Source organism: Metopolophium dirhodum, chromosome 1 (genome assembly GCF_019925205.1).
Source record: "Metopolophium dirhodum isolate CAU chromosome 1, ASM1992520v1, whole genome shotgun sequence".
Taxonomy (NCBI): domain Eukaryota; kingdom Metazoa; phylum Arthropoda; class Insecta; order Hemiptera; family Aphididae; genus Metopolophium; species Metopolophium dirhodum.
Window position 1 is genome coordinate 97,520,943 of NC_083560.1, and position 26,734 is coordinate 97,547,676.

General features: G+C 27.8%; 4 protein-coding genes across 4 annotated transcripts; 3 read left to right on the forward strand and 1 right to left on the reverse strand.

Moving 5' to 3' along the window:
* The first annotated feature begins 938 nt into the window (after positions 1 to 938).
* LOC132947669 (zinc finger MYM-type protein 1-like) lies at positions 939 to 2,642 on the forward strand. Its single transcript, XM_061017941.1, has one exon. The coding sequence runs from the start codon at positions 939 to 941 to the stop codon at positions 2,640 to 2,642; it is 1,704 nt and encodes a 567-aa protein (XP_060873924.1).
* Positions 2,643 to 4,526: 1,884 nt separating this feature from the next.
* LOC132936934 (serine palmitoyltransferase 1-like) lies at positions 4,527 to 24,659 on the reverse strand. The gene is made up of 6 exons (XM_061003747.1): positions 24,598 to 24,659; positions 13,338 to 13,470; positions 13,136 to 13,256; positions 9,523 to 9,714; positions 7,995 to 8,106; positions 4,527 to 7,239 (listed from the first exon to the last, which is right to left on the reverse strand). The coding sequence occupies exons 2-6, from the start codon at positions 13,430 to 13,432 to the stop codon at positions 6,947 to 6,949; spliced, it is 813 nt and encodes a 270-aa protein (XP_060859730.1). The 5' UTR covers positions 13,433 to 13,470; positions 24,598 to 24,659; the 3' UTR covers positions 4,527 to 6,946.
* Positions 17,942 to 18,896, forward strand: LOC132947514 (uncharacterized). The gene is made up of 2 exons (XM_061017824.1): positions 17,942 to 18,705; positions 18,783 to 18,896. The coding sequence occupies exon 1, from the start codon at positions 17,949 to 17,951 to the stop codon at positions 18,702 to 18,704; it is 756 nt and encodes a 251-aa protein (XP_060873807.1). The 5' UTR covers positions 17,942 to 17,948; the 3' UTR covers position 18,705; positions 18,783 to 18,896.
* LOC132947680 (zinc finger BED domain-containing protein 5-like) lies at positions 19,174 to 21,068 on the forward strand. The gene is made up of 2 exons (XM_061017946.1): positions 19,174 to 19,447; positions 19,582 to 21,068. The coding sequence occupies exons 1-2, from the start codon at positions 19,174 to 19,176 to the stop codon at positions 21,066 to 21,068; spliced, it is 1,761 nt and encodes a 586-aa protein (XP_060873929.1).
* Positions 24,660 to 26,734: the final 2,075 nt, after the last annotated feature.

A 26,734-nucleotide genomic window follows, 5' to 3' on the forward strand; every position in this document is an offset into this window, starting at 1 on the left:
TTTTTTATAGTAATAATTTAATATGTTTATAAAAAAATGTTTGATTGTATTAATTTAATATTTTATAATATTATTATATTTTGTATATTTTCTTCTAAGTTCATTAGGATTAATCCGCAACACTACGGCCGCCTCGCGCTTTTGTCCGTTATATTTATATCTAATAGCTATAATATAGTACATGACGTTCATTACGTACGCAGTATGCACGTTGGCGATTGCATACGGGTACAGACATTTGGTGACAGCTATTTATATTTCTTATCGATAATATTAATAAACAAACATAGAATTATGGCGGTCGTGTTTTCGTCACTCGTTTATGCAGGATCAGTATTGCATACGCTATCGCATAGAACTGTTTGTCGTATATTTTGCCGGCTATAAGTGCGTATTATTAATCGTATATTATAAGACAGTGTGACATATCGTTTTAAATTAAAACTATTTAAACTCAATAAACAATAATGAATATAAATAATACAATATGTGAGTGTGCAATTGAAAAATTATTTTTAAAACCTTTCAGTTCACTCAATTTTGATGAAAAAAAAAGTATAATTGAGTTAGGAAGACCCACACCAAAATTACCCGATTTAACGACAAAATCAAAAAAATATGTTCGAACATTTAAATATGAGTATTACAGTACATATAAGTGGTTATCGGGTTGTAAAAAAATAAATAAGCTATATTGTTGGCCTTGTGTTATTTTTTCTCGCGAAGAAAATGTTTGGACCAAATATGGTTTCAACGATCTTAATAATTTTCATCATTTAAAAAGTCGTCACGAAGCCGCTAAAAATCACATACAATGCTTAATAGATTTAACTAAATTTGGTAAAATAAGAATAGATACTTGTTTGAGTGAAGCTTTTAGAAAAAATATCGAAAAACATAATATTACAGTTAAAAATAATAGATACATATTAAGCAGTATGATAGATTCAACGTGTTTTTTAGCTCAGCAGGAATTGGCATTTAGAGGCCACGACGAGTCAGATTCATCTGTTAATAAAGGTAATTATGTTGAACTTATTTACTTAATGGCCCAGCGTGATGAGTTGTTAAAAACACATCTTGCAACGTCCACTATATTTACTGGTTTATCTGGGGACATTCAAAATGACTTGATTCAATCAATTTCAAATGTTCTTCTTAATCAAATTGAAAATGAAATACGCGATACTCCGTTTGTTGCAATAATTATGGACGAGACAACTGATATTGTTTCAAAGTCACAGTTATCAACAGTGTTGCGTTATATTAATACCATAGATGGATACGAAGTTGTCGAAAGATTTTTGGGATTTACTGATGTTAGTGAAGATCGATCAGCGAAAGCATTATCAGAGCATGTATTTAGTTTTATTTCAAAGTATGCATGTGAAGAAAAATTAATAGCCCAAACGTATGATGGGGCAGCTGTTATGTCCGGGCAACATAATGGTTTACAATCGCTAGTGCGTTCGAAGTATGAAAATGCTATTTTTGTACATTGCTATGCACATAAATTAAATCTTGTCATAAAACAGTCAGTTGAGTATATTAAAGATTGTAAAATATTTTTTTCAACCCTTTCTGGTTTATCGTCTTTTTTTTCAAAATCTACCAAACGAGTACATGCACTTGATAATGTAGTTAAAAAACGTTTTCCATCAGTAGCTCCAACAAGATGGAATTACAATAGTCGTCTTATTGAAATGATGGTTGAACATAAACTAGATGTTATAAATCTAATGGAATCAATCATAGAGAATGCCCAAAATTGGGATTCGGAAACATTGTCTTCTGCTAAAGGGTATGTGGAAATTCTTCAAAGTTTTGATTTCAATTTTTTTCTAAAATTATTTTCAATCATTTTACCACAAGCAACGATTATTTTTGAAATTTTACAAAAAAAAATTTTTGATATTTCTTATTGCTCAAAAAAGATTGACGATTTCATTGTTTATTTAAATACTGTCAGGTCAAGTTTTGATGATATTTGGTCACAGTTAGAAATTATAAACAATGAAATACAGCCTCAAATTCACCGTTCAAAAAGGCAAAGATTTAATCAAGTTTCTGGAGATCCAAAAACTAATTACAGACGACTATTTTTTGAAATAATTGACGTTATAATTAATAAGACAAAAGAACGGTTTTCAAATCTTAATCAATTACAATTTTTCGCATTATTAGACTTTAAAAAATTTAGTCTATATGCTAATGATTTTCCTATAAACTTATTCAATTCGTTGAAACAATTGTACGGTAAATATTTTGATTTACCCAAATTGAGAAGTGAACTTTCGGTTGTCTACTCGACCGAAGAATTTCAAAAACCTAATGTTCACGATCTTTTAATTTATTTAAAAACCACAAATTTAGACGAAAACTTACCACAAGCAACAAAATTGATTTCATTGATACTAACTATTCCAGCTACTAGTGCATCAGCAGAACGTTCATTCTCGGCCCTTAAAAGGATTAAGAATTCATCAAGAAATTCCCAAGAACAAAATCGTCTTTCATCATTATCAATGCTGTCAATAGAAAAAAAATTATTGGTAGGGTTGAAAAAAAAATCTACGTTTCATGATGAAGTAATCAAAGCTTTCCTTACTAAAAATAGAAGAATTGATTTAATATATAAGTAATTTTGTAGTTAATAAGTTTATTATTTTTAAAAAGTGATTTATTTTTTGTTTATTAAATATAATATTGTGTTATGTAATATATATTAAAAATTACGTAAAACTTTGTATGTTTCAAGTAATATTTTAAGATAAGTGTAGGGGGTGTGGGGGGCTATGCCCCCCACGAATTTATCAACTTACAACTTCAATGCATACACTAAGCTGAAACGCACGCTACGCCACTGCTGTAATGGATGGTGTTAAATTTGAATTCAATGATATAATATCATTGTATAAGAAAAACGATTCTGAGCGAAAACGGTCAGTCAGCCTATGATATTACCAGGTATATTTGATGATATTATTGTGAATAAAGTAATTTATATATTTACTTATTTACTTGGAACCTTGTTTTAAATTTTCAATCCTTAGCTACAAAAATTAAACATTTTATAAATTTTTAACTACAAATTAATAGTTATTACATTTTAAATTTGATAAACATTTGAACTTTTAATGCATATAAAAAAAAATTGTGCATATGTATTTTCAATATTTTTCAACTGCTATTGTAACAATATATCAGGAGCCTTATATTAAATTTTCACGCTTTTTTACCCAACAAATAAAATTTAATTGATATTTATAGAAAAAAAAACTAAAAAAATTGAAAACTGACAATGTGCGTAAACAGCTCAAAAAGGGTCAAATTATTTTCAAATTTTTATCGTCTATAGAAAATGCTAATATAAACATTCAGTGAAATTTTCAAGTATCTACAGTCATTCGTTTTTTAATTACAACAAAATAAGAAAATCGTTACATAAGAAGTCGAGTGAATATCAAATGTTGTAAAAATATGAATTTCAGACGCCCATAAAAATTCAATTTGACTTTCTTGTTGACATTTTTTTTTCGATAAAGGTACACATACTTATGGATAATCTTGTATTACATTTTCAAATCTTAGATTTAAAAAGTAAAATTTTTATGAATGTTTAACTCAAAATATAGATCGTTTTATCAAAAATCTTGTGAAACAAATTTATCACTTGCCGAAATTAGTTTATCATGTCGCAAAGAAAATATGTATTTACATATAAATCCGAGCCCTACTCATAAGACTAAAATTCATAAACAACAAAAACAACAAGGTTTATATTATTGTATGCATAGACGATACCTATCTTCTTTTAATAAACAAATAACCGATAAAAGCCTTGGGATGTATACTAAACATTACATAAAAAAAATTAAAATATTATTATTATTAGTGGAGTAACTGGATGTCGCTCTGCTGTACAGTAGGTTACAAGTGGGTCACTCTAATGGATGGTGTTAAATTTGAATTCAATGATATAATATCATTGTATTAGAAAAACGATTCTGAGCGAAAACAGTCAGTCAGCCTATGATATATTGATATTACCAAGTATATTCGATGATATTATTGTGAATAGTGTAATTTATATATAACCTATTTACATGGAATCTTGTTTTAAATTTTCAATCCTTAGCTGTAAAAGTTGAACAATTTATACATTTTTAACTAAAAAACAATTATTAAATTTTGTCAAAATTCGAACTTTAAATGCTTATAAAAAAAAATTGTGCCTATGTATTTTTAATATTTTTCAACTGCTATTGTAACATTATAACAGGAGCCTTGCATAACATTTTCACGCTTTTTTACCCAACAAATTTTATTGATATTTATAGAAAAAAACTAAAAAAATTGAAAACTGTCAATGTAAAAAAAAATTATCGTGTATAGAAAATGCTAAAATAAACATTCAGTGAAATTTTCAATTATCTACAGTCATTTGTTTTCCGCCGTAGGAACGAGCACGGCCGGCGTATATGGCATTCCACTACGTACCTTCATTTTTTTTTATAAAAAGGTGTGAATAAATTCATTTGGCGTTGTACTGAGTACCAAAAATACAAATGCACATCATGTTATACAACCGGTCAATATGAGACAGGTATATTATAAGGTTTTATTTTTTATCGATATTTTATTTAAATTATGTTTAACATTATTATTTAAGGAGAAATAATAAAAGAAGTGGTCCATTATTCACACGCCCCAGATATGTGCACAGTCTCAGTTAAAGAGGTCATAACAAGTATAAAATCAAAAGCAAAAAACGACTGAATTATCTACAAGAAATTTGATAAGTCAAGCCGTGGAAACACTCCCTACATGGCTACATCTATAAGTGGCCAGTTACCTAACATGGATTTAATTTCTGAAATCATTCGAAGAATAAGGACTATTGAACAAAAACCACCAGCTAATCCAATAAATATTATTGGTTTAGTAATTTCTGGTGAGTATACGGTGACATCAAAAGGTAACAAGTTTTTACTTTATGATAATAAAGTGCAAAAACGTTAGAAAATTTAAATATACTTAAAGAATGTTCAAATTGGGTGGGAAATGGCACATTTTGTTCAGTACCAACATTATTCTCTCAACTTTATACTCTACATGGCGTAAGAAATAAAAAAAGTTTTCCTTTTGTTTATATTTTAATGGTAAATCGCATTAAAGATTCATATATTGAAGTTCTTAAAATATTAAAATTATTAATTTTGGATTTAACTCCCGAGCGAATTATGATAGACTTTTAAATGGTATATTTTATCGGTATTTAAAGATGAATTTCTAACAATTGACATTAAAGATAGTTTTTTTATTTTCAACAATGTTTGTAAGTACAAACCAGTGGATTCATATATTCTAATAGTCGATGTTGTTCAGATATTTGAAGAACTTGTAAATTCGACATATTTTTTGAAAATGAAGAGCTTTTATCTCCAATTGTAAACTACTTCAAAGATACCGGGATTGGCCGACCAAATCGTACAAATTGGAGACTCTCACCGCAGTTTGATTAACTATTACAATTCGTCACTCGAAAATCAACCACGAAAAAATTATGCTCTGAGGGTTGGCATTATGCATTCAACGGTAAACTGGGAGCTATTCATGTTTCCATATTATAGAAATAAATAACATTTTTAAAAAGGAACGGTCGTTACAAGAAGTACAATATACCTATTTAAAAAATACTACATATTAGATATAATTACATAATATAATATTATAATTCATAGTTAAATTACTTATTATTTGTAGGTTAGAATGAAACAGTCAGGTGAAAGCAATTCAAAAAGAAGAAAAAAATATAATGCCCCACGATGAATTAACAATAGTTAATCAGTATGACAATAAAAACGCCTTGAAGTATTTAAGACCAATAGCACACAATCTAAAATTTTAAACTAATAGATATTTTTTCTATATAATATTATGGGTGTCGGTGCCGGTCATTTATTAAGGAGTAAAATGTAGGCAATTCATTTTACATGTTGTATCGGCCTCGCGTGGAACGTGCATGTGTGTGAGTATGTAAATCGATATTATTGTGAGTGAGCTATAATTACACGAGCCGATAAAGATATTTACGAACGCGCATGCACAAGTCAGCGATTGACTTCGATGACTATTATCGAAGCACTATTTTGACGAACAAAAATGCTTTTACAGGAAAAACTCTCACGCCTCGTTGATGTGTCGGATTTTGGTAATATTTTTTTTATCTGAAAGATGAGAAGTTTTTGCAGGTCGGATCAAAGCTCGAATTTTTATTTTATTTTAAATAGTAGTAGAAAAATATGTTTGAAAAAGAACAAATATTGTGCATTATTCAAATGCATATTTAAGCTTCTATAATTATAGTTTTCAAAATCGGGCTTTGATCCGACCTACAAAATGTTCTTTACTTTAAAAAAATAAAAAAAAAATTAACGAAATCCGACTATTTTACAGGGTGTGAAACTTTTTCCTGTATACCCCCTTATGAAAACAGGTTAGTTGCAAATTAAACGTATTTATTTATTTTTATTTAATATTTTACCGGCTTCAAAATTTATTTATTTAGTAGTTCAAATTGTTTTCTTTATTAGATAATTATTGGATATTTCTTATACAACTCTGAACAGATTAGTTGCAACTTAAACGATTATTTTTATTGATTTTATAACTAAATTATTTCTTACTTCTGAGGGATTTTTTAAAAGATATTTTGTAATAAATATTTTTTTGGATACATATTTTATTGGAGATATTTCACACCAATATTTTGAACAGAGTTATTTTTGCGGAGACATTTTGACCTGGAACTTTACGTACAGAGTAGCAACGTTGTAAACGTGAACCATCCTTTGTCGTATTTTACACTTGGCAACACCTGACATTACCTAAGCCTAACTCCTCTTCTGAGCATACGGACCCCGAGGAACGATAAATAATTAAATTATGAGTACCTCCTAAATTTATGACTTACGTAATCAACAATTTTTTTCAATATTTTCTGTTGTTCAGAGTGTAATAGAGAATTATCTATTAGATACAAATGTTTTAGTGGACTTGATTCATCAGACCCAAGAGTAAAGTGTTTGATCAATTGGCTATTACGAAGACTTTTATGTAGACTTGTGCTCCTTTCTCGCAGTTTTGCCAACATTTCTGGATGTTTTTCAATCTCATCCAAAGCTTTAATGGCGGCTGCTGATAGTAGTGGCGGTAACGATGCAGAAAAACAGTAGCCTGGAAATTGAATACGTAAAACATCATACTCTATTTTAAACTACCTTCAAATGTAAAATGAACTAATTAAGTACCTACTTCAGGCAATTATTAAAATATCCAACACTTATGCAACTTTATTTTATAGTACCACCTAGCTAGTACATACATCACAAATAAATAAAAAAAATAAAACAACAGAACCCAAAAAATTGTATAGGTAGGCCAGTTGAAATTATTTTAATTATAATATTATCACTCAAAAGTTAAAAATTAAATTAGTATGTCTTAAGTTTTTAACTGTATGACCATATATGATCTATACATTTTGTTTAATGTAATATACTAAGCGTTTTACGTTATTCGGTTTTCAGTCAGAATGGATTTATTTTTATGTTTATCAAATTGACAAAACAAGGCTTTGATAAAAAAAAACAAATATAAAAATGTATAATATGCTTGAAGAAGAATAATACAACAAATAGAATAGGTAATAGCAATTGTACTTTGTAGTGATTCTTAAATATTTGTTGAAAGAAATTTACAAAATGAAAATAAAAAAATGTAATTAATACATAGGTTAGGTATATGCATATGTCTACACAAAATTCTGTAAACATTTTGATTTCATACTACTTAAGGAAAAATTGTTCTACATTACTGGCGTTATTAAATCATTTTACATTTTATTTGTATTTCTAATCACCAATGTCACCTTAATATTTGTATTATAAAAATCAATTTATATAATTAATAATTGCAAATTTTTTCGTTACCAAGACCAGACAGCCTCTGATGTTCGACAACAAATGTTGATCCTACGCAAAAACCACCAACTGACGACAAAGCTGTCTCTAGACTTCCAATGATCAGGTCAACTTCGTCTTTCTACAATAAAAAATTATTAATAATAATATAGGTACTTTATCGTTAGGATAAATATTTTATATATATATATAAATGTATCGTTTCATAGTACCCTAAACCTTAATAGTCTTTAGATACTGAGCGAAGCGAGGAAGCTAGTGGTTTTACAATGGTGTTTTTTTTTTTTTTTTTATATCCTGTATACAAAATTTTTACCAGAAGGAGTGCTTCGATTTCAACATATAGTACCTTATCTATTAGCAAATTGGATCAAGATGGTACTTTAGAGAGGTAATTTTTCGATTTTCTCAATAGTTATTTAATGTCACGAGAAAAACTACTGACAAATTACGAAAAACCGCTTAAAATGGGATTTTAATTTCTAACGCTTTGTTAATCAACTATCACCGTAGCAACGAATAAAAAATTATAATATTATAATATTAATTCAACTTAAAGGCTATAATAATAAATAATAAAAATTAAAAAAATCCAGACTGATAAATTGTCTCCGCTCAGAATCGTTTTTCTTATACAATGATATTATATCATTGAATTCAAGTTTAATACAATCCATTATACAGTGACCCACTTGTAACCTACTGTACAGCAGAGCGACATCCACTCAGCCGCTTTTTTAACATAGATATTAGATAATAATATGTTTTTGGCAGGCAGGATAAAGCTTTTTGTTTTCTTATACCGATTTTGGGTAACGCTTTGTTTATTGCCTTAGAAATGCAAATCACCAATAAAAAAACAACTATGATTTCTGAATTTTACTTGCAGTGAAAAAATATCTAGTGGCATGCGGCGTTTTTTTTATTTGTCTACTAATTAATTTATCTTAAATTTAGAATATAATATTATAAACTCTTGCTTGTTAGTTCTCAATTTTATTTCTTTGTTGAAAAAATCCATTTCCTTTTGAATGCTAAATAAAATTATTGTTATTATCCTTAGCGGCAGTCTTGTAAAGTACTTGAGTAAAAGTATTCAAATACGTATTTTAAATAAGTTTAAATATGTACTTGGACAGTTGGACAATGTATTTTAAATATTTACTTGAAATAGTAAAATCTACGTATTCTTTTTGGTTTAAATAATTTTAATTTGTATTTTAAAAACGTAAAATAATAAAATAAATCGGGCATAATATATTTTTTACTGTAAATATTATACTCTACAGAAGAGTATAGTTACACATAATGCACATTGTAAAAATAATCAATACAATTTACGTAAAAACACGAAAATTGATTACGTTGGTTAATAAGGTAAAACAAATATATAGTAGGTATTTTAAAGTATCTATAAAATATTAAAATAATACATTTAAGTATTTGTATTCGTACTCAAATACTTTTTAAAATAAGTATCTGTATCTGTACTTGAATACTTTTAAAATGTAAGTATCTTTTACAAGACTGCAGTTACCGGTATATTAAAGTGTTCAGTAATTCCGCGACCTTTTTCGCCAAGAATGCCAAATGATATGGTTTCGTCAATGAATATCCGGATCTTATGTTTTATTCGAATGTCAATCATCTTTGGCAAGTTGCAAATATTTCCGGTATTCATATAAATTCCTTCGACAATTAGGAACGCTCTTCTGTTTTTTCTTCTCTTCTGTAAATTATATCGGGCATATGAGGTTTATATAAAAGAGAAAAGTTACAAAAGAAGTTACAAGTGTATTTAAGTTTAATTTGTACAATTAAGTTATCAGGACTTAATTCGATGAAGGTATAAACCTACTTAACATAATGTGTAGAATGTAGATGTGTATCTTATTTTTTATAGGTATTTATTATACATATTATTCTTGGTTTAAGATTTATATTTGACTGTTTCCGCAATTTATTACATTTCTATAAGATTTGAAAACAAAGATACCCACATAGCAATTTGAAAATATATAAATTTATAACAATATTTGAAAAAGGTTTTACAACCAATATTTGTTTCAAAATATTGTACCAATATTTTTTAAATATTTGATCTACAAATATTTTTACCCAAATATGATGAACGCATTTCGAAAACATGATACACCAAATATTTTAAAATAGTGTTCCATTCAATGTTTTGAAAATGTTTGATTTACAAATATGTACTCCAAATATATTGAACGCATTTTGAAAACATGGTATACCAAATAATTTAAAACAGTATTCCATTCAATGATTTTAAAAATGCCTAAAAATGTTGGTAGTGATGTACATACTAGCTAAGGTACGACGTCGTATGCGATCTACCGGAAATCCCGAAATTAAAATAAAATGTATTATATCTGGATTCAGATTTGCATAATATATACCTATGTTTATATTTATACATAAGTAATAAAATATTTTTGTAATAAAGATTAGAAACTGTGGGTACTTATATTAAATACATAAAATAAAAGTTTAATAGGGTATAACGTTGGCTTGTCAAGGATTAATCTCAATAGATTATTTAAAGTGGTAATCAGAGCGGAGTCAAATGTTTTTCATAAGTGCCACCCCATATCGCAATTCCATAGGAGGAGATAGATTGAGTTATAGCGAAATAAATAGTTCTCATAAATTGACATTTATAACACATTTTAATATTTTAAATCTGTAATGTAGCAACCTCAGTATCAATGATGATAATCTGTATATGTGTAGATCCCATAAATCCCAAAAATTGTTAAGTAACAAATATATTGCTAATCTTGTCTATTTTAAAATAAACATGAATAAAACAATACTTAATTAAACCTATATAGATAAGTTAGAATGTTTACAAAACACAATAACCTAAATAACTTAGTGATTGAACACTTTGGACCCAGTGTTTGAACAATTTATAGTATTATCTTTAATTATTTATATTTTATTTGATATTTTACAATTAATAATAAAATAACCAACATAATTTATTCAAATATACTTTATAATAAAAACTGTGTAAATGACTTTTATACCATTTTTTTTTAATAAAAATATCTTTAATATCTTTTTACTGAGTATTTTAAATACTTTTACAAATAAGTACATCCGTATCAGTAATTGAATACTTATAAAAAATATATTTTACAAGACTGCTGATTAGCACTGGTTAGTTAGAACGTCCCAAGAACTGATCAAGTTAAAACTAGTAATGCATTAAAAAATAAAAACAATCTAATACTTAAATATAGCATAATTTATTTTAAAATATATATAAAAAATACTTTAAAATCTCTCCTCAATTGTTTCATAAAAATTATAGATTTATGCAAATTCGTTATACCAAAATTAAATTTTATAAATGTAAATAATATATGACATATTATGTTTATACGTTAAATACGTAACCTATTTATTATTTTCAGATGAAATTATGTTGTGCTTAATATATTTTATCTGTGAAAATTATCTGGTCGAGTTTACAATTGACTTTTTTATAACCTGAAATTACCGGGCTGAGTTTACAACTAAAAAGGTAATAGAGAGCACAGTGCCCCAGCTTACATTTGCCCGTAATTTTATAATATTTAAATTATCTAAATTATTTTTAGTTTTAAATGAATTAATAATTTATTAAACATTAAAATGTAAGTACTTCAAGTAAGCAGCACCAATTATAATCTAATTTCTCCGGAGTAGTTAATTGCACCCTCCAAAAAAGGTCGCATTACTTGGCCCATGTACTTTTAAAACATACGTAAATTGCGTCCCGTGTATATTTGACTTGTACGTAAATTGCTACCTGGGATATTCCCATTTCCAGTCAATTTTAAGATAAGTATTAATCTTTGATTGATCGATGTAGATAATAATAATATGTTTACTAATATAATATACTAGCAGCCAGTGTGCATTGATCGAATATCTTACGCACGATGTTCTACGTTGCTCTACAGTTTACATTTTTTTTTCAAATTATTAAAAATGGACGTTATGAAAAGTGAAAGGGATAAAACGTTGAAAGTTGGTTTCAAATTTCGTTTTCATAAATTGCTAAAAAATTATATTCAACGTTGGGTGTAGCACAGTTAAAACGTTTTTTTTTTTAAATTTAATGATAATATTATTAAGTGTATAGATAGTTTTAAAGATCACAGTAAATTTAAAATTTCGGAACAATTCATTAATCTAAAATTATTCATTTGGAATTAAAAAATGCTGATGTCGAATTTTTAACTATTCAAGACGTAAAGTTGATTAAACGAAATTTACACAATGCTCTAGCTTTTATTCTACCTAAATGACCAGCCACTTTTTTGGATTTACCCAACATTTTTGACTACAAGGTATTTAAAACAAATAAAAATTAAAATTAAATTTTTTGTAGGTTGATAGTAAAGCAACAATTAATATAGTAGGTTTCTCTACATTAAGCAATTTAAAATCCTATGCAATTCGGATACTATATTTGTAGGAAACCCGGAAAAAAAGCACACGGAAAAAAGTCCGACCAGAAAATTATTATAAATTATTATACGGAAAAAAAGTCCGTTTATACAATATACAGAAATAGAAGGTAAGGTAATAAAGATAGCACAATTAATCTGTATTGTAAGATGAAATATGAAATACCCAACGTATTAAACATAGAATTGATGTTACGATGACGCATAAGAAATCCAGTCATTGTCCACTCTCGTAGTTATTAGCATCGAATTGGAAGAAGCAGTAATTTTGAAATCGGGGAAAAAAATTATTTGTAATTGTTTTGCTTACACGGTTAATTATAATCTGTCAACAAGCATCCGCTGAAAATGCTCTCAAAGATTATCTAATAAGTGTCCGGGTATTTTAATCACTTAAAAAGGTAAATTACAATAAAAAATTATAAATATTGTAGGTTTCACTAACTCTCGGTTAATCACGGATCATTCACATGCTCAATATTTGGGAGAGTTGGAACAACCGTTTTACGAATTTTGTCGGATTTTAGGAAGTTAATTTCTAAAATACGCGAAGAGTTAGGAGTAGATAGAATTAAAATAGCGTTACAAGAATTAGGTGAAGAATTATTTTTTGTAATTACGAAGGAATTTTCTCATCATTTTTTACTGCTGTGACAGATTACTTACTGTTGCATTTTTCTCTAAGATCAACCGTTCCAAGTCTTCTGGGCAGTTGTGTTTGAAGTACACCAGTTCAGCTTTAGAAGATTGCAGACCTTTTTGTATGGCGAAGTTCACTTCTTCGTCCCTAAAAATGTTCCAATATTATTAACAAAACGAAAGCAATGACTACAAGGTGACGCAAATTGGATATCTAGTTACTACGCACACGTATACAATGTCTCTAGACTTAATGTATGCTTGGATGGCGCTAGTCACCGTAGAGAACCCATAAGAGTATATAACGGCTTCTTCCATTTCCATAAATTTAGCGATTTTCTCTTCTAATTCAATGTGTATATCTAAAAAAATTAACGGAAAGTTCCTGATTATTATTAGAATTCTCATTATTGCAATTTATATACATATATTCTAGGAATTATCTACGTCATGTTCTCGTTCCTTAGCTCATCAACCAATATAACAATAATTGTTACGTTGGTTAATAATTTTAAATTATTTAAATTCGTCAAAGATAATCGTTATAAAAAAATTGCACTGCTATTATAACAACTTATACGGAACCTTGTAATAATTAGAAAAAACTAGAAAAAAACTAAAATAAATCGACAATTTCTTATATACCTATATAAACCTTGCTCAGTGTCAAAATATTTTGAAAATTTCATATCAAATCTTCTTGGGCGACTTTGGGTATATTTTCTGGGTGTATTCATATGGATTAGTTTAATAATTTAATTTAAATCATTTTAATTTAGATATTATATAATATAAGCAACAGTGACCGTGATCCATGTTTATGGTATATGTTATACCTACAGTGAATGATGAAAACTAGTTATAGAATATTGTCAACATATCATAGACAATATTACCTGACAGTGCAATAGTGTATAAGACCCAAGGCAGTCAATTTTGAAAATATTCAACAATTATTAAACTTCCAGTGGTCACGCTATACCCAATATCAAAAGTAGCCACACGTTGTGAACTTTACAACAGGTCTACCTATAATATATATATTTGGATAATCGTCCATGTATCAAGTATTAATATATTTACAATATTATAAACCTTAATTTGGACAAATTTCCCTATACTTACCACTAAACATGGAAAAACAACAATTCTTAATGAAAACAACACCACAAAAATGATGAAATTCCTATCAAAGACTACGAAGCCATAAATAATTGTAAAATAAACATTTTAAAAATCAATTATTTGTGTATATTATATATTTATTAGACTGTTTGGCTACAGTATGAACTATATAATAAATATACCTTACCTATAAGAATTGAAAATGTTTTACATTTTTAACTACAAAATAATATGCAAATTTTTGTGGTTTTGAAGTTAAATGCCTTTTTTTAGTAAACAAGAATATAATATACAATCTGTAAAAATGTATACAATAGGTAATATGGTGGGGGGGGGATACAAGTATACAGGACTGAACAGCGTGATAGATGTCGTAAAAATTTGAACTTGCACTCGTACAAAAATTAATTTGATTACCAGTTCCTACATTTTTTGAAGTTACACTTCTTTACGCAAGGCAGCGAGAAAAAAATTTTATCACGTGATCGTAAAGATTGAGCGTCCGTCCGTTCATTCCGCTAGCAGTGATGTAGCCTGTCTTGACGACAAAATACAATAATTTATATAATTTATATATCTATAAGTAGCAGAGCAAGATGGCAGATAGATTCTCCCGCGGTGGACTTGATAATATTATATAGGTAGGTGCCACCGCATGCGTACATAATATTAATAAATAATAATATATGCGCAATGATATTATACACATTTACCGTTTACCGTATACCATTTGTATATACTGCATACCGTGTACACTATACTCGTGGTTCTCAACTGGTGTGTCGCCAAAGTATATTATTTATATATTAATATATTACATAATATAGTTTCATTTGACATGTATGATATTATTTCAGCATTATGATGAAATAGTAAAACCCAGAGATAAGAAAAACAATTATGAAGATATTCTTACCTCGTAATGATTTCGACGTAATCATAACTGATAAATAGTAAATTGGGATTATGTGTTTTATAGGTAGGTACGTAAATAAGCACGTTCTCACTATTCTCATTCGTGATCACTAGGGCTCGGATGTTGTTGCATTTGCAACTTTTTTTCTAATGTTCGGATTCGTTGCTAAGTAGGTTATAAATTTGTTTCAAACGAGTACCAATTAATATATAAAAAGGTGGATAAGTGGATGTCGCTCTGCTGTACGGTAGGTTACAAGTGGGTCACTGTAATGGATGGTGTTAAATTTGAATTATAATATCATTGTATAAGAAAAACGATTCTGAGCGAAAACGGTCAGTCAGCCTATGATTTTACCAAGTATATTTAATGATATTATTGTGAATAAAGTAATTTATATATAACCTATTTACGTGGAGCCTTGTTTTAAATTTTCAATCCTTAGCCATAAAAGTTAAAAATTTATTAATTTTTAACTACAAAATAATTAATAAATTATAAATTTGATAAATGTTGTCAAAATTTGAATTTTAAATGCTTATAAAAAAAAATTGTGCCTATGTATTTTTAATATTTTTCAACTGCTATTAAAAATTTATTGATATTTATAGAAAAAAAACTAAAAAAATTGAAAACTGACAATGTCCGTAAACAGCTCAAAAAGAGTCAAAATATTTTCAACATGTTATGGTGTATAGAAAATGCTAATATAAACATTCAGTGAAATTTTCAAGTATCTACAGTCATTCGTTTTTTAATTACAATAAAATAAGAAAATTGTTACATGAGAAATCGAGTAAATATCAAATGTTGTAAAAATATAAATTTCAGACGCTCATAAAAAATTAATTTAAGTTTCTTCTAGACATTTTTTTTTGATAAAGGTAGACAAACTTATGAGTAATCTTATATTATATTTTCAAATCTTAGATTTAAAAAGAAAAATTTTTATGAATTCTCATCAAAATAATTTGCTATTTTTCGTGATTTTTCCGTATTTTGTCAAAATTTGAACTTTAAATGCTTATAATTAAAAACTGTGACTAAGGATTTTTAATTTTTTTGATCTGCATTTGAAACAATAACCTAGGAGCCTTCTATTAAATTTTCAAGCTTTTTTACTCAACAGATAAAATTTTATTGATATTTATAGAAAAAAAAACTAAAAAAATTGAAAACTGACAATGGCCGTAAACAGCTCAAAAAGAGTCAAAATATTTTGTAAATTTTATGGTGTATAGAAAATGCTAATATAAACATTCAGTCAAAATTTCATGTCCCTACGGTCATTTGTTTTAGAGTTACACCAAAAACCAAAATCGATTTTCTCGAAAACAGATTTTGCGTAAAAATTCCTGTTTTTCCTTAATTTTTCTTTTGTTTTTCACGTCGCTTGTGAAAACTACTGGGAAATTTTTACTTTTGACCCCCCAAAGTACCAACTAGATTCACTTTCCTCTCAGAAAAGTTACTATTGAAGAAAATCCAAGCACTTTTACTGTCCTAAAAGGTGATGACAGACACAAAAATAAAAAAAAAAATAAAAAAAAAAATAAAAAAAAAAACACACATCATTGTAGAATCAATACATTCATCGCTTCGCTCAGAATCTAAAAATTTAAGTGCAACTTTTTGCAATTTTTGATATTTTTTCAATTTTATTGCAATTTTGTTGATTGTCGTCATTTTCAATACATTTTCAATACAATTTTATGTATTTTTTTGTGTTTTCACTTTTTTTTGTTAGATTATACAGGTTTAATCTATGGTTATGTCGGGCTTTGTTGGTTGTGACTCGTGACGGCTTATTTGACCGTCGTCGTCGGCGGTAACTGGAAAAACCATTTAATTAGTAGATAGCGCGGTCTTACGCTATAACATGATTACGGGAAGTATTTTTAGGCTTGCAGTCAATAACAAGATAAGAATAACGACTTGACTGTTATACAATGATAAAATGTTGGGACAAATGCATGTTTAAATTTATAATAGTTCAGTATCGCACTGTATTTCGCTAACACCGCACAGTACACACTATTTTGTATTTTTTTTTCTAATTTGTTCGTCAAAATGCCGAAAAGTAAGCCATCGATGAAGAACGTATTTAACAAATATGTCGATGAGTTTGGGGAAAACATATTTTCGAGTGACGGTTCAGTTTTATTTTGCAAGTTATGTGAAACTCGAGTATCTGCTGAAAGAAGATACATAGTTACACAACACTTAAAAACCGATAAACACACCCGTTCCGTAAATCGTCATCAAAACGCAACAACCTCAAAAATACAGCAACAAGTAACGTTATACTCAAAAAAATGTACATTTTCGAAAGATCTTTGCAAGGCATTGTTATCTGCAAATATTCCTTTAAATAAAGTTAACAACAAGGATTTCCGTTTGTTTATGGAAAAATATACCAACAAAGAAATTCCCGATGAAAGCACTTTGCGTAAAAATTACGTGAATGATATTTATGTAGAAACTATGAACAAAATCAGATCTAATATTGTCGGACACAAAATATGGGTTTCAGTGGATGAAACAACCGACGTTCAAGGTAGATACATAGCCAACGTCATTATAGGTACATTGGAAGTCAACAAACCTGGTCAAGTTTATCTTTCAAACTCAGAAATGCTCGAGAAGACAAATTATTCGACAATCACAAAAGTCTTTGATCAATCCATGTTTCTTCTTTGGCCTGATGGTATACGCCATGATGATGTATTGTTATTCCTTAGTGATGCGGCGCCGTACATGGTCAAAGCAGGAAAAACAATTGGCGCGCTTTATTCTAAAATGGTCCATGTTACATGCCTAGCACATGGTGTACATAGAGTTGCTGAAGAAATAAGAGGACGATTTACCAAAGTTGACAAATTAATTTCTAAGGTAAAACAAATATTTTTGAAATGCCCGGCTCGTGTATTTTTTTTTAAAAATAGAGCCCCGAATGTACCATTACCTCCTGAGCCTATTATTACTCGTTGGGGTACATGGCTAAGAGCTGCCTCTTATTACTGTACCTATTTTCAAGAAATAAAAAATATCGTACTAGAGCTCAATCAAAACGATGCTATTTCAATTAAAGAAGCTAAAAAAATATTGAATAATCCGTCGTTGGAAACGGATTTAGTATATATTCATACAAACTTTGGATATTTACCTGACACAATAGAAAAATTGGAAAATCAAGGACTTCCATTAGCAACAAGCATTGAAATAGTCAGAAATGTTAGTGAAAAATTAAATTCAGTATCAGGAAACACCGGCATGTTAATTAATGAAAAGTTTAAAAACGTCCTGGCGAAAAATAAAGGTTTTGAATTTATTCAACAAATATCTAATATATTGATCGATGAAACAACTGTAATAGAAGGATTACCAGAAGAATTATCTATTCAAGACTTCATTTATTTTAAATATGCACCAATAACCTCGGTCGACGTCGAGCGCAGTTTTTCAATCTACAAGAATTTGTTGTCTTCTAATCGAAGGTCTTTCGAGTTTGAGAACCTGAAAAAGTCGTTTATAGTACAGTGCAATAATTTTTAAGGTAAGGTAAAGTTTTAAAAAAAAAAAATAAAAATAGTTTAAATAAAAAGTTTTAAATTTTGATAAAATTATTTATAGGTCTCTGAAAAAATAAGAAGACCGGACAATTTACCAGATTTTTAATGACAACTGACGAGAATTTGAATTTGAATCTTTTTATTATCTACTCGTTTAAAACCTACCTAATAAAACTTTTTAATATTACTTAATAAAATGACTTAATCCATTTCATAAAATAATTTTTTAATATATTTTTTAAATTTTTTTGGTACAAAATATTTTTTTATTGCAATTTTTAAGTGCAATTTTGGGTTTTTTTCACAGCAATAATGCAATCAATTTTATAACATTTTTAGTGCAACAACATCCGAGCCCTAGTGATCACCGTGTTGTGCGCGTTGTGTCTGTGTAATTTCGTTATATTTTCATATTTTCTTATACATACCGTATTAAAAAAGGTACATTAAGTATGGACAAATTTATAATTAAAAAAGTTTCAACTTCGGTTAACACGAGCACTGATGGCTCCACTGATTTGTCGTTACCGTCTTCATCAACAATTAATGATAAAACAGTAAAGCGTCGTAAGTATAAAGACAACTATTTAAATTTCGGATTTACGTTTATTGGTGATGATAATAATCAAATACCTCAGTGTATTGTATGTGGCGTAACTTTATCAAACGAGTCTATGGTACCAAATAAATTAAAAAGACATTTAGATCAAAATCATAGTCATATTAGTAAAAAAAGTTCTGACTATTTTACGCGTTTATTGTCATCACAAAAAAAAAATTAAACGTTCATGGAAAAACGTTTAAAAATATCTGATAAATCTCTTTTATGTTCTTTTAAAATTTCTGAGTTAATTGCAAAGAAAAAAAACCACATACCATTGGAGAAGAATTGATTTTACCAGCTTGTAAAGAAATTGTTGATGTCATGTTTGGTAAAGAAGCAGCTGAACAAATTTCAAACATACCACTGTCAAATGATACTGTTCGTCGAAGAATAATAACAATGTCGGAGGATATTGTAAAAAATGTAAATGAGATATTACAAAAAGATAAAGAATTCGCATTACAACTTGATGAAAGTACCGATGTTTCTGGTAAATCTCAATTAATTTCTTTCATACGATTTGTCAATGAGGAAAAAATAATTAAACAATTTTTATTTTGCCGTGAATTGCAAACTACAACAACTGGAGTTGATGTTTTCAATGCTGTTGATAATTATTTCGAAGAAAATAATATGGTATGGTCGAACTGCATTTCAATTTGCACAGATGGTGCAGCGGCGATGACTGGCCGATTTAAAGGATTTCTGACTCTCGCGAAAAATAAAAAACCTAATTTAATAACAATTCACTGTTTTTTACACCGTGAAGCTCTTATGGTAAAAAGTTCGGATGGAGGAGAATTAAGTGATGTTCTCAAAACTGTCATTGAAATGATTAACTATAATAAAAAACGACCAGTAAAATGTAGAATATTTGAAGAATTATGTAAAAATATCGGTACAGAACACACTACTTTGTTGTATCATACTGAAATACATTGGCTTTCTAGGGGTAAAATATTAAATCGTGTATTGGAACTTCAAGATCAATTACAAATTTTTTTTGAAGCTGAAAACATAAATAATTATGCAAATAAAATTGATGATCAAATGTGGTGTGCTAAATTAGCTTACCTTGCTGATATTTTTCAAAAACTAAATGTTTTAAATTCGAGTATGCAAGGTCGTAAAGAAAACATAATTTCAACAAGTGATAAAATGGAAAGTTTCAAAAAAAAAATTAATTTATGGTTATCATGCATAAAAAATGATGATTTTTCATGCTTTTCTTCAGTTGAAGAATCAAAAATCCATTTAAGCATAAATCAAAAAACGGAATTAAAAAATATAATGTACGAACATTTATTGACACTTTCTCGAAATTTAAAGAGTTATTTTCCATCACTTCTAACAACTGAAATACAGTGGGTAGTTTCATTATATGGTCCATGTGGAGAAGAAAATATAAAAAATGCAAACTTATCTTCTACGGAAAAAGAACAATTACTAGAAATATCATCAGATACCACGTTAAAATCTAAATTTTATATGTCTGAAAATGATTCATTTTGGATTTCTTTGCAAAACGAATACCCCGAAGTGAGCAAAAAAGCGTTGCAAATTTTGCTTCCTTTTTCAACATCATATATGTGTGAATCAGCATTTTCGATATTAAAAGTAACAAAAACCAAAAAAAGGTCAACGCTTAAAGATATTGAAAGTGAATTACGCGTAAGTTTGTCAACAATTCGCCCACGAATTGAAGACCTATGTTCAATTCGCCAATCACAAGTATCGCACTGATTTCCATTATAAGCTAACGCTGTTTTTATAATAATATTTTTTTAATACCTAATTTAAATTGTTTATATTTTAATAATGTAAATTTAAAAGATTTGTTTTTTTTTTTCAAATAAAATGCTAACATGAACTTAAATGTATTAATTTACATAGATTTGTAATTTTTACTTTTTCAAAAATCCATAAAAAAAATTTTAAGTGTGTCGCCATTTTTATGGATCTAAATTAAGGTGTCGTCGTACAAAAAAGGTTGAGAACCACTGCACTATACACATGCGAACCAAGAGACTGCGTCGTGTATCATATACGCATTTTTATTATTATCATATAACGACATCCGTGAGCGGAGCGATAATTGTATTGATTTTACTACCTTTTGGGGCAAAAAAATGCGACGATTTTCTACTTCAGCATATTTTCTGATTGAAAAATGAATCTAGTCTTGAAAAATGTATGGCAAGAGTGAAAAATTCTCATTAGTTTTCAAATGTCGGAAAAAACAAAAAAAAAAAAATCAAGGCGAATACAGAGATTTTTACGCAAAACTAGTTTTTTACAGTCGTTTTTGTTATTTGATGTAAAATTAAAAAAAAAAAAATTACCGTACCGTACATTTTAACCAAATGTTTATATTACCATTTTCTATACACAATAACATTTTCAAAATATTTTAATTCTTAAGTTAGGTATTTACAAAAAGAAGAAAATTTCGATTTTTATTAGTTCTTTTTAAACTATTGTCCATAAAAAAATTTTCGCTTGGTCAAAAACCTTAAAAATCTAATACAAGGTTTAACATAAGTTGTTGTTAGTGGAAATAAAAAAAAATTGTATTTGCAATAAATAGCATAATATTGATAGCATAATATCTACTTTAGATGAAGTAAGTCTTGTAATTTATTGTTTTTCTTATAAAAGTAAATAATATTATTATAACTTATAATCATAGTAACATAATTGATATATCTTATACTATTACAAATACTAAAACTGAATGTATAATATTTTTTTTAAATTGTAATTAAATAGGTGACTGATAGTTGCATTAATAATATTAGTTTGGAGAATGAAACTTTTGGTATTGGAAATAAAAATAATGCAAATATTGGCTTGAATGTAATTGAATCTATCGATCATCAAAAAAGTGTTAAAAATGAAGTTATACCTAATAAGTTTTTTATTAATTTTGGAAACAATTTTAGTTAACATACAAAGGCACAAAGACCAAAATAATATTAATTAAAATTCTGTGGCTCGGGTCTAAAAGGGTCAATCTCACATTTTGCAATTTTCGACAATAAAGGAATTAATAATATTTTCAATTAAAAATATTTGTTGAAATATTATATTACCATTTAATAATTTTAGCATTTGGCTCATTATTACTTATTAGATACCTATAACCTATGTGTCTTTGTGTCTATTGCAGTTTGTAAATTATCAAACTGATCAATGTGTAATTTTTTTAATTTTGGCCCTGTAGATATATTCAAGAAACCTAAAATTACACAGCTTAATCAATTTTTTAAATATTATCCTCAAAAACCAAAATTAAATGAAGAAATTCCATTTAATTTTCAAAAAGCTTTCTTTAGAAGTAATGGCTCTGAACGAAAATGGTTAACCTACAATAAAAATCCAAAACAATTATTCTGCTATCTGTGTCTTGCATTTTCTTCAGAAAGTAATAATTTTACTAAAGGTTTAGATGTATGGAGTCATACTTATATTCGAACTGATGAACATGATAAAAGCACAGTATATAAAAATTGTGTAACAGCTTTTTTTCTCTCCATTCAAATAAACATGATATTGGTTCACTTCTTTTCTGTGAAACTAAGAAAGAGATAAAAAAAACTGCGAAATTGTTACAAGAGTGATTGAAGCTGTTAAACTTATAGGAAAACGTGGATTGAGTTATAGGGGAAATCAATTTGAAGCAGCATACACATTAGCCTATCCATTTTTTGACCACGGAAATTTTTTAGAAATCATATTGTTTTTAGCAAAATATGATTTTCAAAGAAAGATCACGTGGAAACATCAATAAAGAAGAGCCGTAAAGCCCACGAAAGTGGTAGTAAAGGAAGAGGATCTTCAGTATGGTACACTTGCCAGTCGCCCCCAATCTCCCAACAAATAGTGGGCCGGTAAAAAAGTATTTTCCCGGGCTGATCCGAAATTCCAATCCGTCCCTGTTCAGTGGTAAATTATTGATCGATTTTTGATATTTTGTTGTATTTCCAAAAAATACTCATGAAATGTTCACCAAATATTTATATAATATACATGGTAAAATTTTCGAACTATATTGAATTTTTTGAGCAATTTATAGCCACGATAATTTTTTCAAATTCTGTAACTATTTTTCAGTTAGAAATTCATAAAAGTTTTTCTATCTCTATCAAAAAAAAAAAAGATCAACGGAAAGTCACGCGATTTCTAGCCATGAGAAATTTTAGGTTTTTATAAAATAAATGTTTAACAATACTAAATTTGATTATTTATACTGCAAGTATGACACAACGTTTCCGCTCAGAATCGTTTTTCGTATACAATGATTTATCATTGAATTCAAATATGACGCACACATAACAACATGCTCGACAACTACTATACAGCAGAGCGGTACCCACTTGTCCACCTTTTTTTTATTATTAGTATAAAACTTATGAAAAATTCTTGTATTACATTTTTTTAACATTATAGATATTAAAATTAAAAATCGTACACATTTATAACAACAGTATTTTATATACATCTACATTTTCTTGATTTTGACAAATTTTGTGACTGCATTTTCGATATTGTTTATAGTATACGAATAACTTATGAAAATCTTTGTATTATATTTCAAAGCTTTTTTCCTTGAATAAATAAAAATCGAAAATCGAAAATGTCTAGGAAATGCTAATTTAAATATTTGATGGACATTTCAAGTCCTACAGTCATTAATTATTCGTAAGATCTTGGTGTGAAAGTATCTACCAACTAGATCTAATTGGCTACCTCAGGTCACCCTCAAATTTGCTTAAAAAGAATTTATACTGCTCTTAAAGATGACGATAGGCACGAAAATAAATAAACATATAGATACTTACTTATATTACTAATATTTTGAAACAATTTTTATCTTTTAAATCGTTTTAAATTTAACAAATTAAATAGTACATTAAAATACTTAATAATAATTTTTTTTTATCTTATCTATTAAGTACATTTACATATTATTTAAATGTAAAAATTACATTGTTCTATTGTTACATTCTCAGAGATAATAATAAACATATGATTGTGTGTGTACTTTGTACAATGAAAACGATTTGCATGAATGTATAGCAATATTTTTTTTTAACAATTGTTTCTCATGAACTATATATGTAAATTAATATAATTAATAATTCAATATTCGTCTATTTTTATATTTAAAGAAAAATTAGTATGATTGAGAGCAAAGAGTTATTGCCAATAAAAATTTGGAGTCCATGGTGACAAATTAAAAACTATAATGCGACGCAACGGTTTTACTTACCAAATGTTCCGTAAAATGCCCTGGGTCCGCAAGAACCAATGCCATACTTATTCACCGCATCCACTACAAGACCCCCAAAATCTGATCTTATGCATATACAAATAATGTGTGTAAAATTTGGTCAAGATTGATTGACTCTAAGACGTGCCCCAAGAGGGTTGATTATTTCGATTTAGGGTAGTTTTTCAGTTTTTTCTAACTATCTCAAAAGCTATTCTACTTTTGATAAAAAATAATAGAACTTTTATTATAAATAATTTTATTTCCTTTAAAAAATGTTATCGTAAAAAATTAGCTTAAATCTATTTATTTACAAGAAAATCAATAATGAATATTGAATATTATGTGCGCCATTTCCACTATTGATGATTTTTAACGTACATTTATAAATCAATGAATAATACGAATAATAGTATTTTATTAACCCAACTTAAAATTTAATTTTCATACAAATGTTATATTATGAATTTTAAATGGAATAAACATTTATTAATTTATTTAATTCTAATAAGTAATAGTTATAATTATTAGTTTTATTAGGAGATAAAAAAATATTTGATTAATTACTTAAGTATATGGTTTCTTAAGAGGGAGGGCCGTGTTTGGGCCTAAATACCGTATATGCGCCTGTATGCAAAAACCTCGATTGCGCTTAATAAAATTAAAATACGTTAAATACTTATTTGCGCCTAGTTAGGTTACAAATAAATAAATTTGGCAACATTTTAGTAAAACTTAAATTTCTCGTCCCACTTTTTTCAGACTTCGAACTGACAGAATAAAATTTATTGAAATATTCTGGTGTTGTTAAAAATTTGTCTTAACTGTTCTGTTGTGTAGTTATTATTTTTTATTGTACCTATTATATTTTTAATAAACTTAAATTTAAATTTTTCTTCACTGTTCTGTTGCGTCGTTGTTATTTCTTATGTAGGCACCTATTATATTTTTAATAAAATAAAATTTAATTATTTAAATTTTTCGCGTTACTTTGACTTTGTTACTTATATTTTTTATGAAGATAATTGTTGATGTTGATGTATCTCTTAATTCGTTGATAACCTGGTGTTTTTTTATAACTGTTTTATTTTTTATTTGTTTTAGTGTTGTTTTAGCAAGATTTATTTTTAAATATGTATCTGTTTGAAATTCTATTAGAACTTCCACAAATTTTATGATTGATGGATGAGCGTTAAAAAAATATGAATTAAAATGTTTATGAAATGATTCACATGCGTTTGTTGTCTGTGTTAGATTATTACAACCTTTTGCCCGTAATTCAGGGTGAAATAGACTATCTTCGCTTACGAAATTTTCAACTAAATAATCAACAAATGATTGTATTTTTTTTTCTGCTGGAATTTCAGACATTAGTTCCAAAGAGCAATCTGATACTTCTTGTTGATGTAAAAATGGAAGACCGAAACAATATTGTAACCATTTTCCTTCTGGACTATTAGATTTATACATATTAGTTAATCCAAGACTTTGAATTTTTCTGTACCAACATTGCCCTAAGTGAAATCTGCAGATGGAAAGTTTTATATCCGGCCAAATATTAGATGCAGAGCTTAAAATGCTTTTTTCAAAGTCAGAATATATTTCAACAGGACAAAATTCAAAGTTCAAATTTGAACATAAACGTTTAATATTTTCGAATACATATTCATAGACGTCACAACATTTTAATGGTAACAAACAAAACACTAGAGGTATGTAATGATTATTATAAAATCCGTGGATTGTGAAAAGTTGACAAAAAAATTTTGTGCAATAAGTAAATGTACCATCGACGTATATAGTATTAACCAAACTTAAAAATTGCAAATTTGTGGTACACGTAAAAATTACAATATTTTTTTCTATGTCATTTACTGCAATCATTGATTCTCCTTTAGATAATAACATATTATTTGATACTAAAAATTCTTGAACTTCAACAATATTTTTTGGAATATTTGTTTGTGTGTTTCTACACGGGTACATTCTGTCACGAATTAATTTAACGTCACCGTAATCTAACGTGTCAAAATTATTCTTTGTAATTTCAGAACGTAAAATTTAAATTGGACGATCAGTCATGTCTTTGGCTCTTTTTTTACACGCACTTCGAATAATTTGACGATTTAATTTTTTT

Bases quoted from the DNA above. Each gene is read 5' to 3' on its own strand.
- LOC132947669 (XM_061017941.1), top strand. From the start codon at position 939: ATGATAGATTCAACGTGTTTTTTAGCTCAGCAGGAATTGGCATTTAGA.
- LOC132947514 (XM_061017824.1), top strand. From the start codon at position 17,949: ATGGTCCATGTTACATGCCTAGCACATGGTGTACATAGAGTTGCTGAA.
- LOC132947680 (XM_061017946.1), top strand. From the start codon at position 19,174: ATGGACAAATTTATAATTAAAAAAGTTTCAACTTCGGTTAACACGAGC. The intron at 19,448-19,581 runs GTAAAAAAAGTT...TTAATTGCAAAG, and splicing joins TCAAAATCATAGTCATATTA to AAAAAAAACCACATACCATT.
- LOC132936934 (XM_061003747.1), bottom strand. From the start codon at position 13,432: ATGGAAATGGAAGAAGCCGTTATATACTCTTATGGGTTCTCTACGGTG. The intron at 13,257-13,337 runs GTGCGTAGTAAC...GAACATTTTTAG, and splicing joins TCTAGAGACATTGTATACGT to GGACGAAGAAGTGAACTTCG. The intron at 7,240-7,994 runs GTAACGAAAAAA...TTCAATTTCCAG, and splicing joins TCAGAGGCTGTCTGGTCTTG to GCTACTGTTTTTCTGCATCG.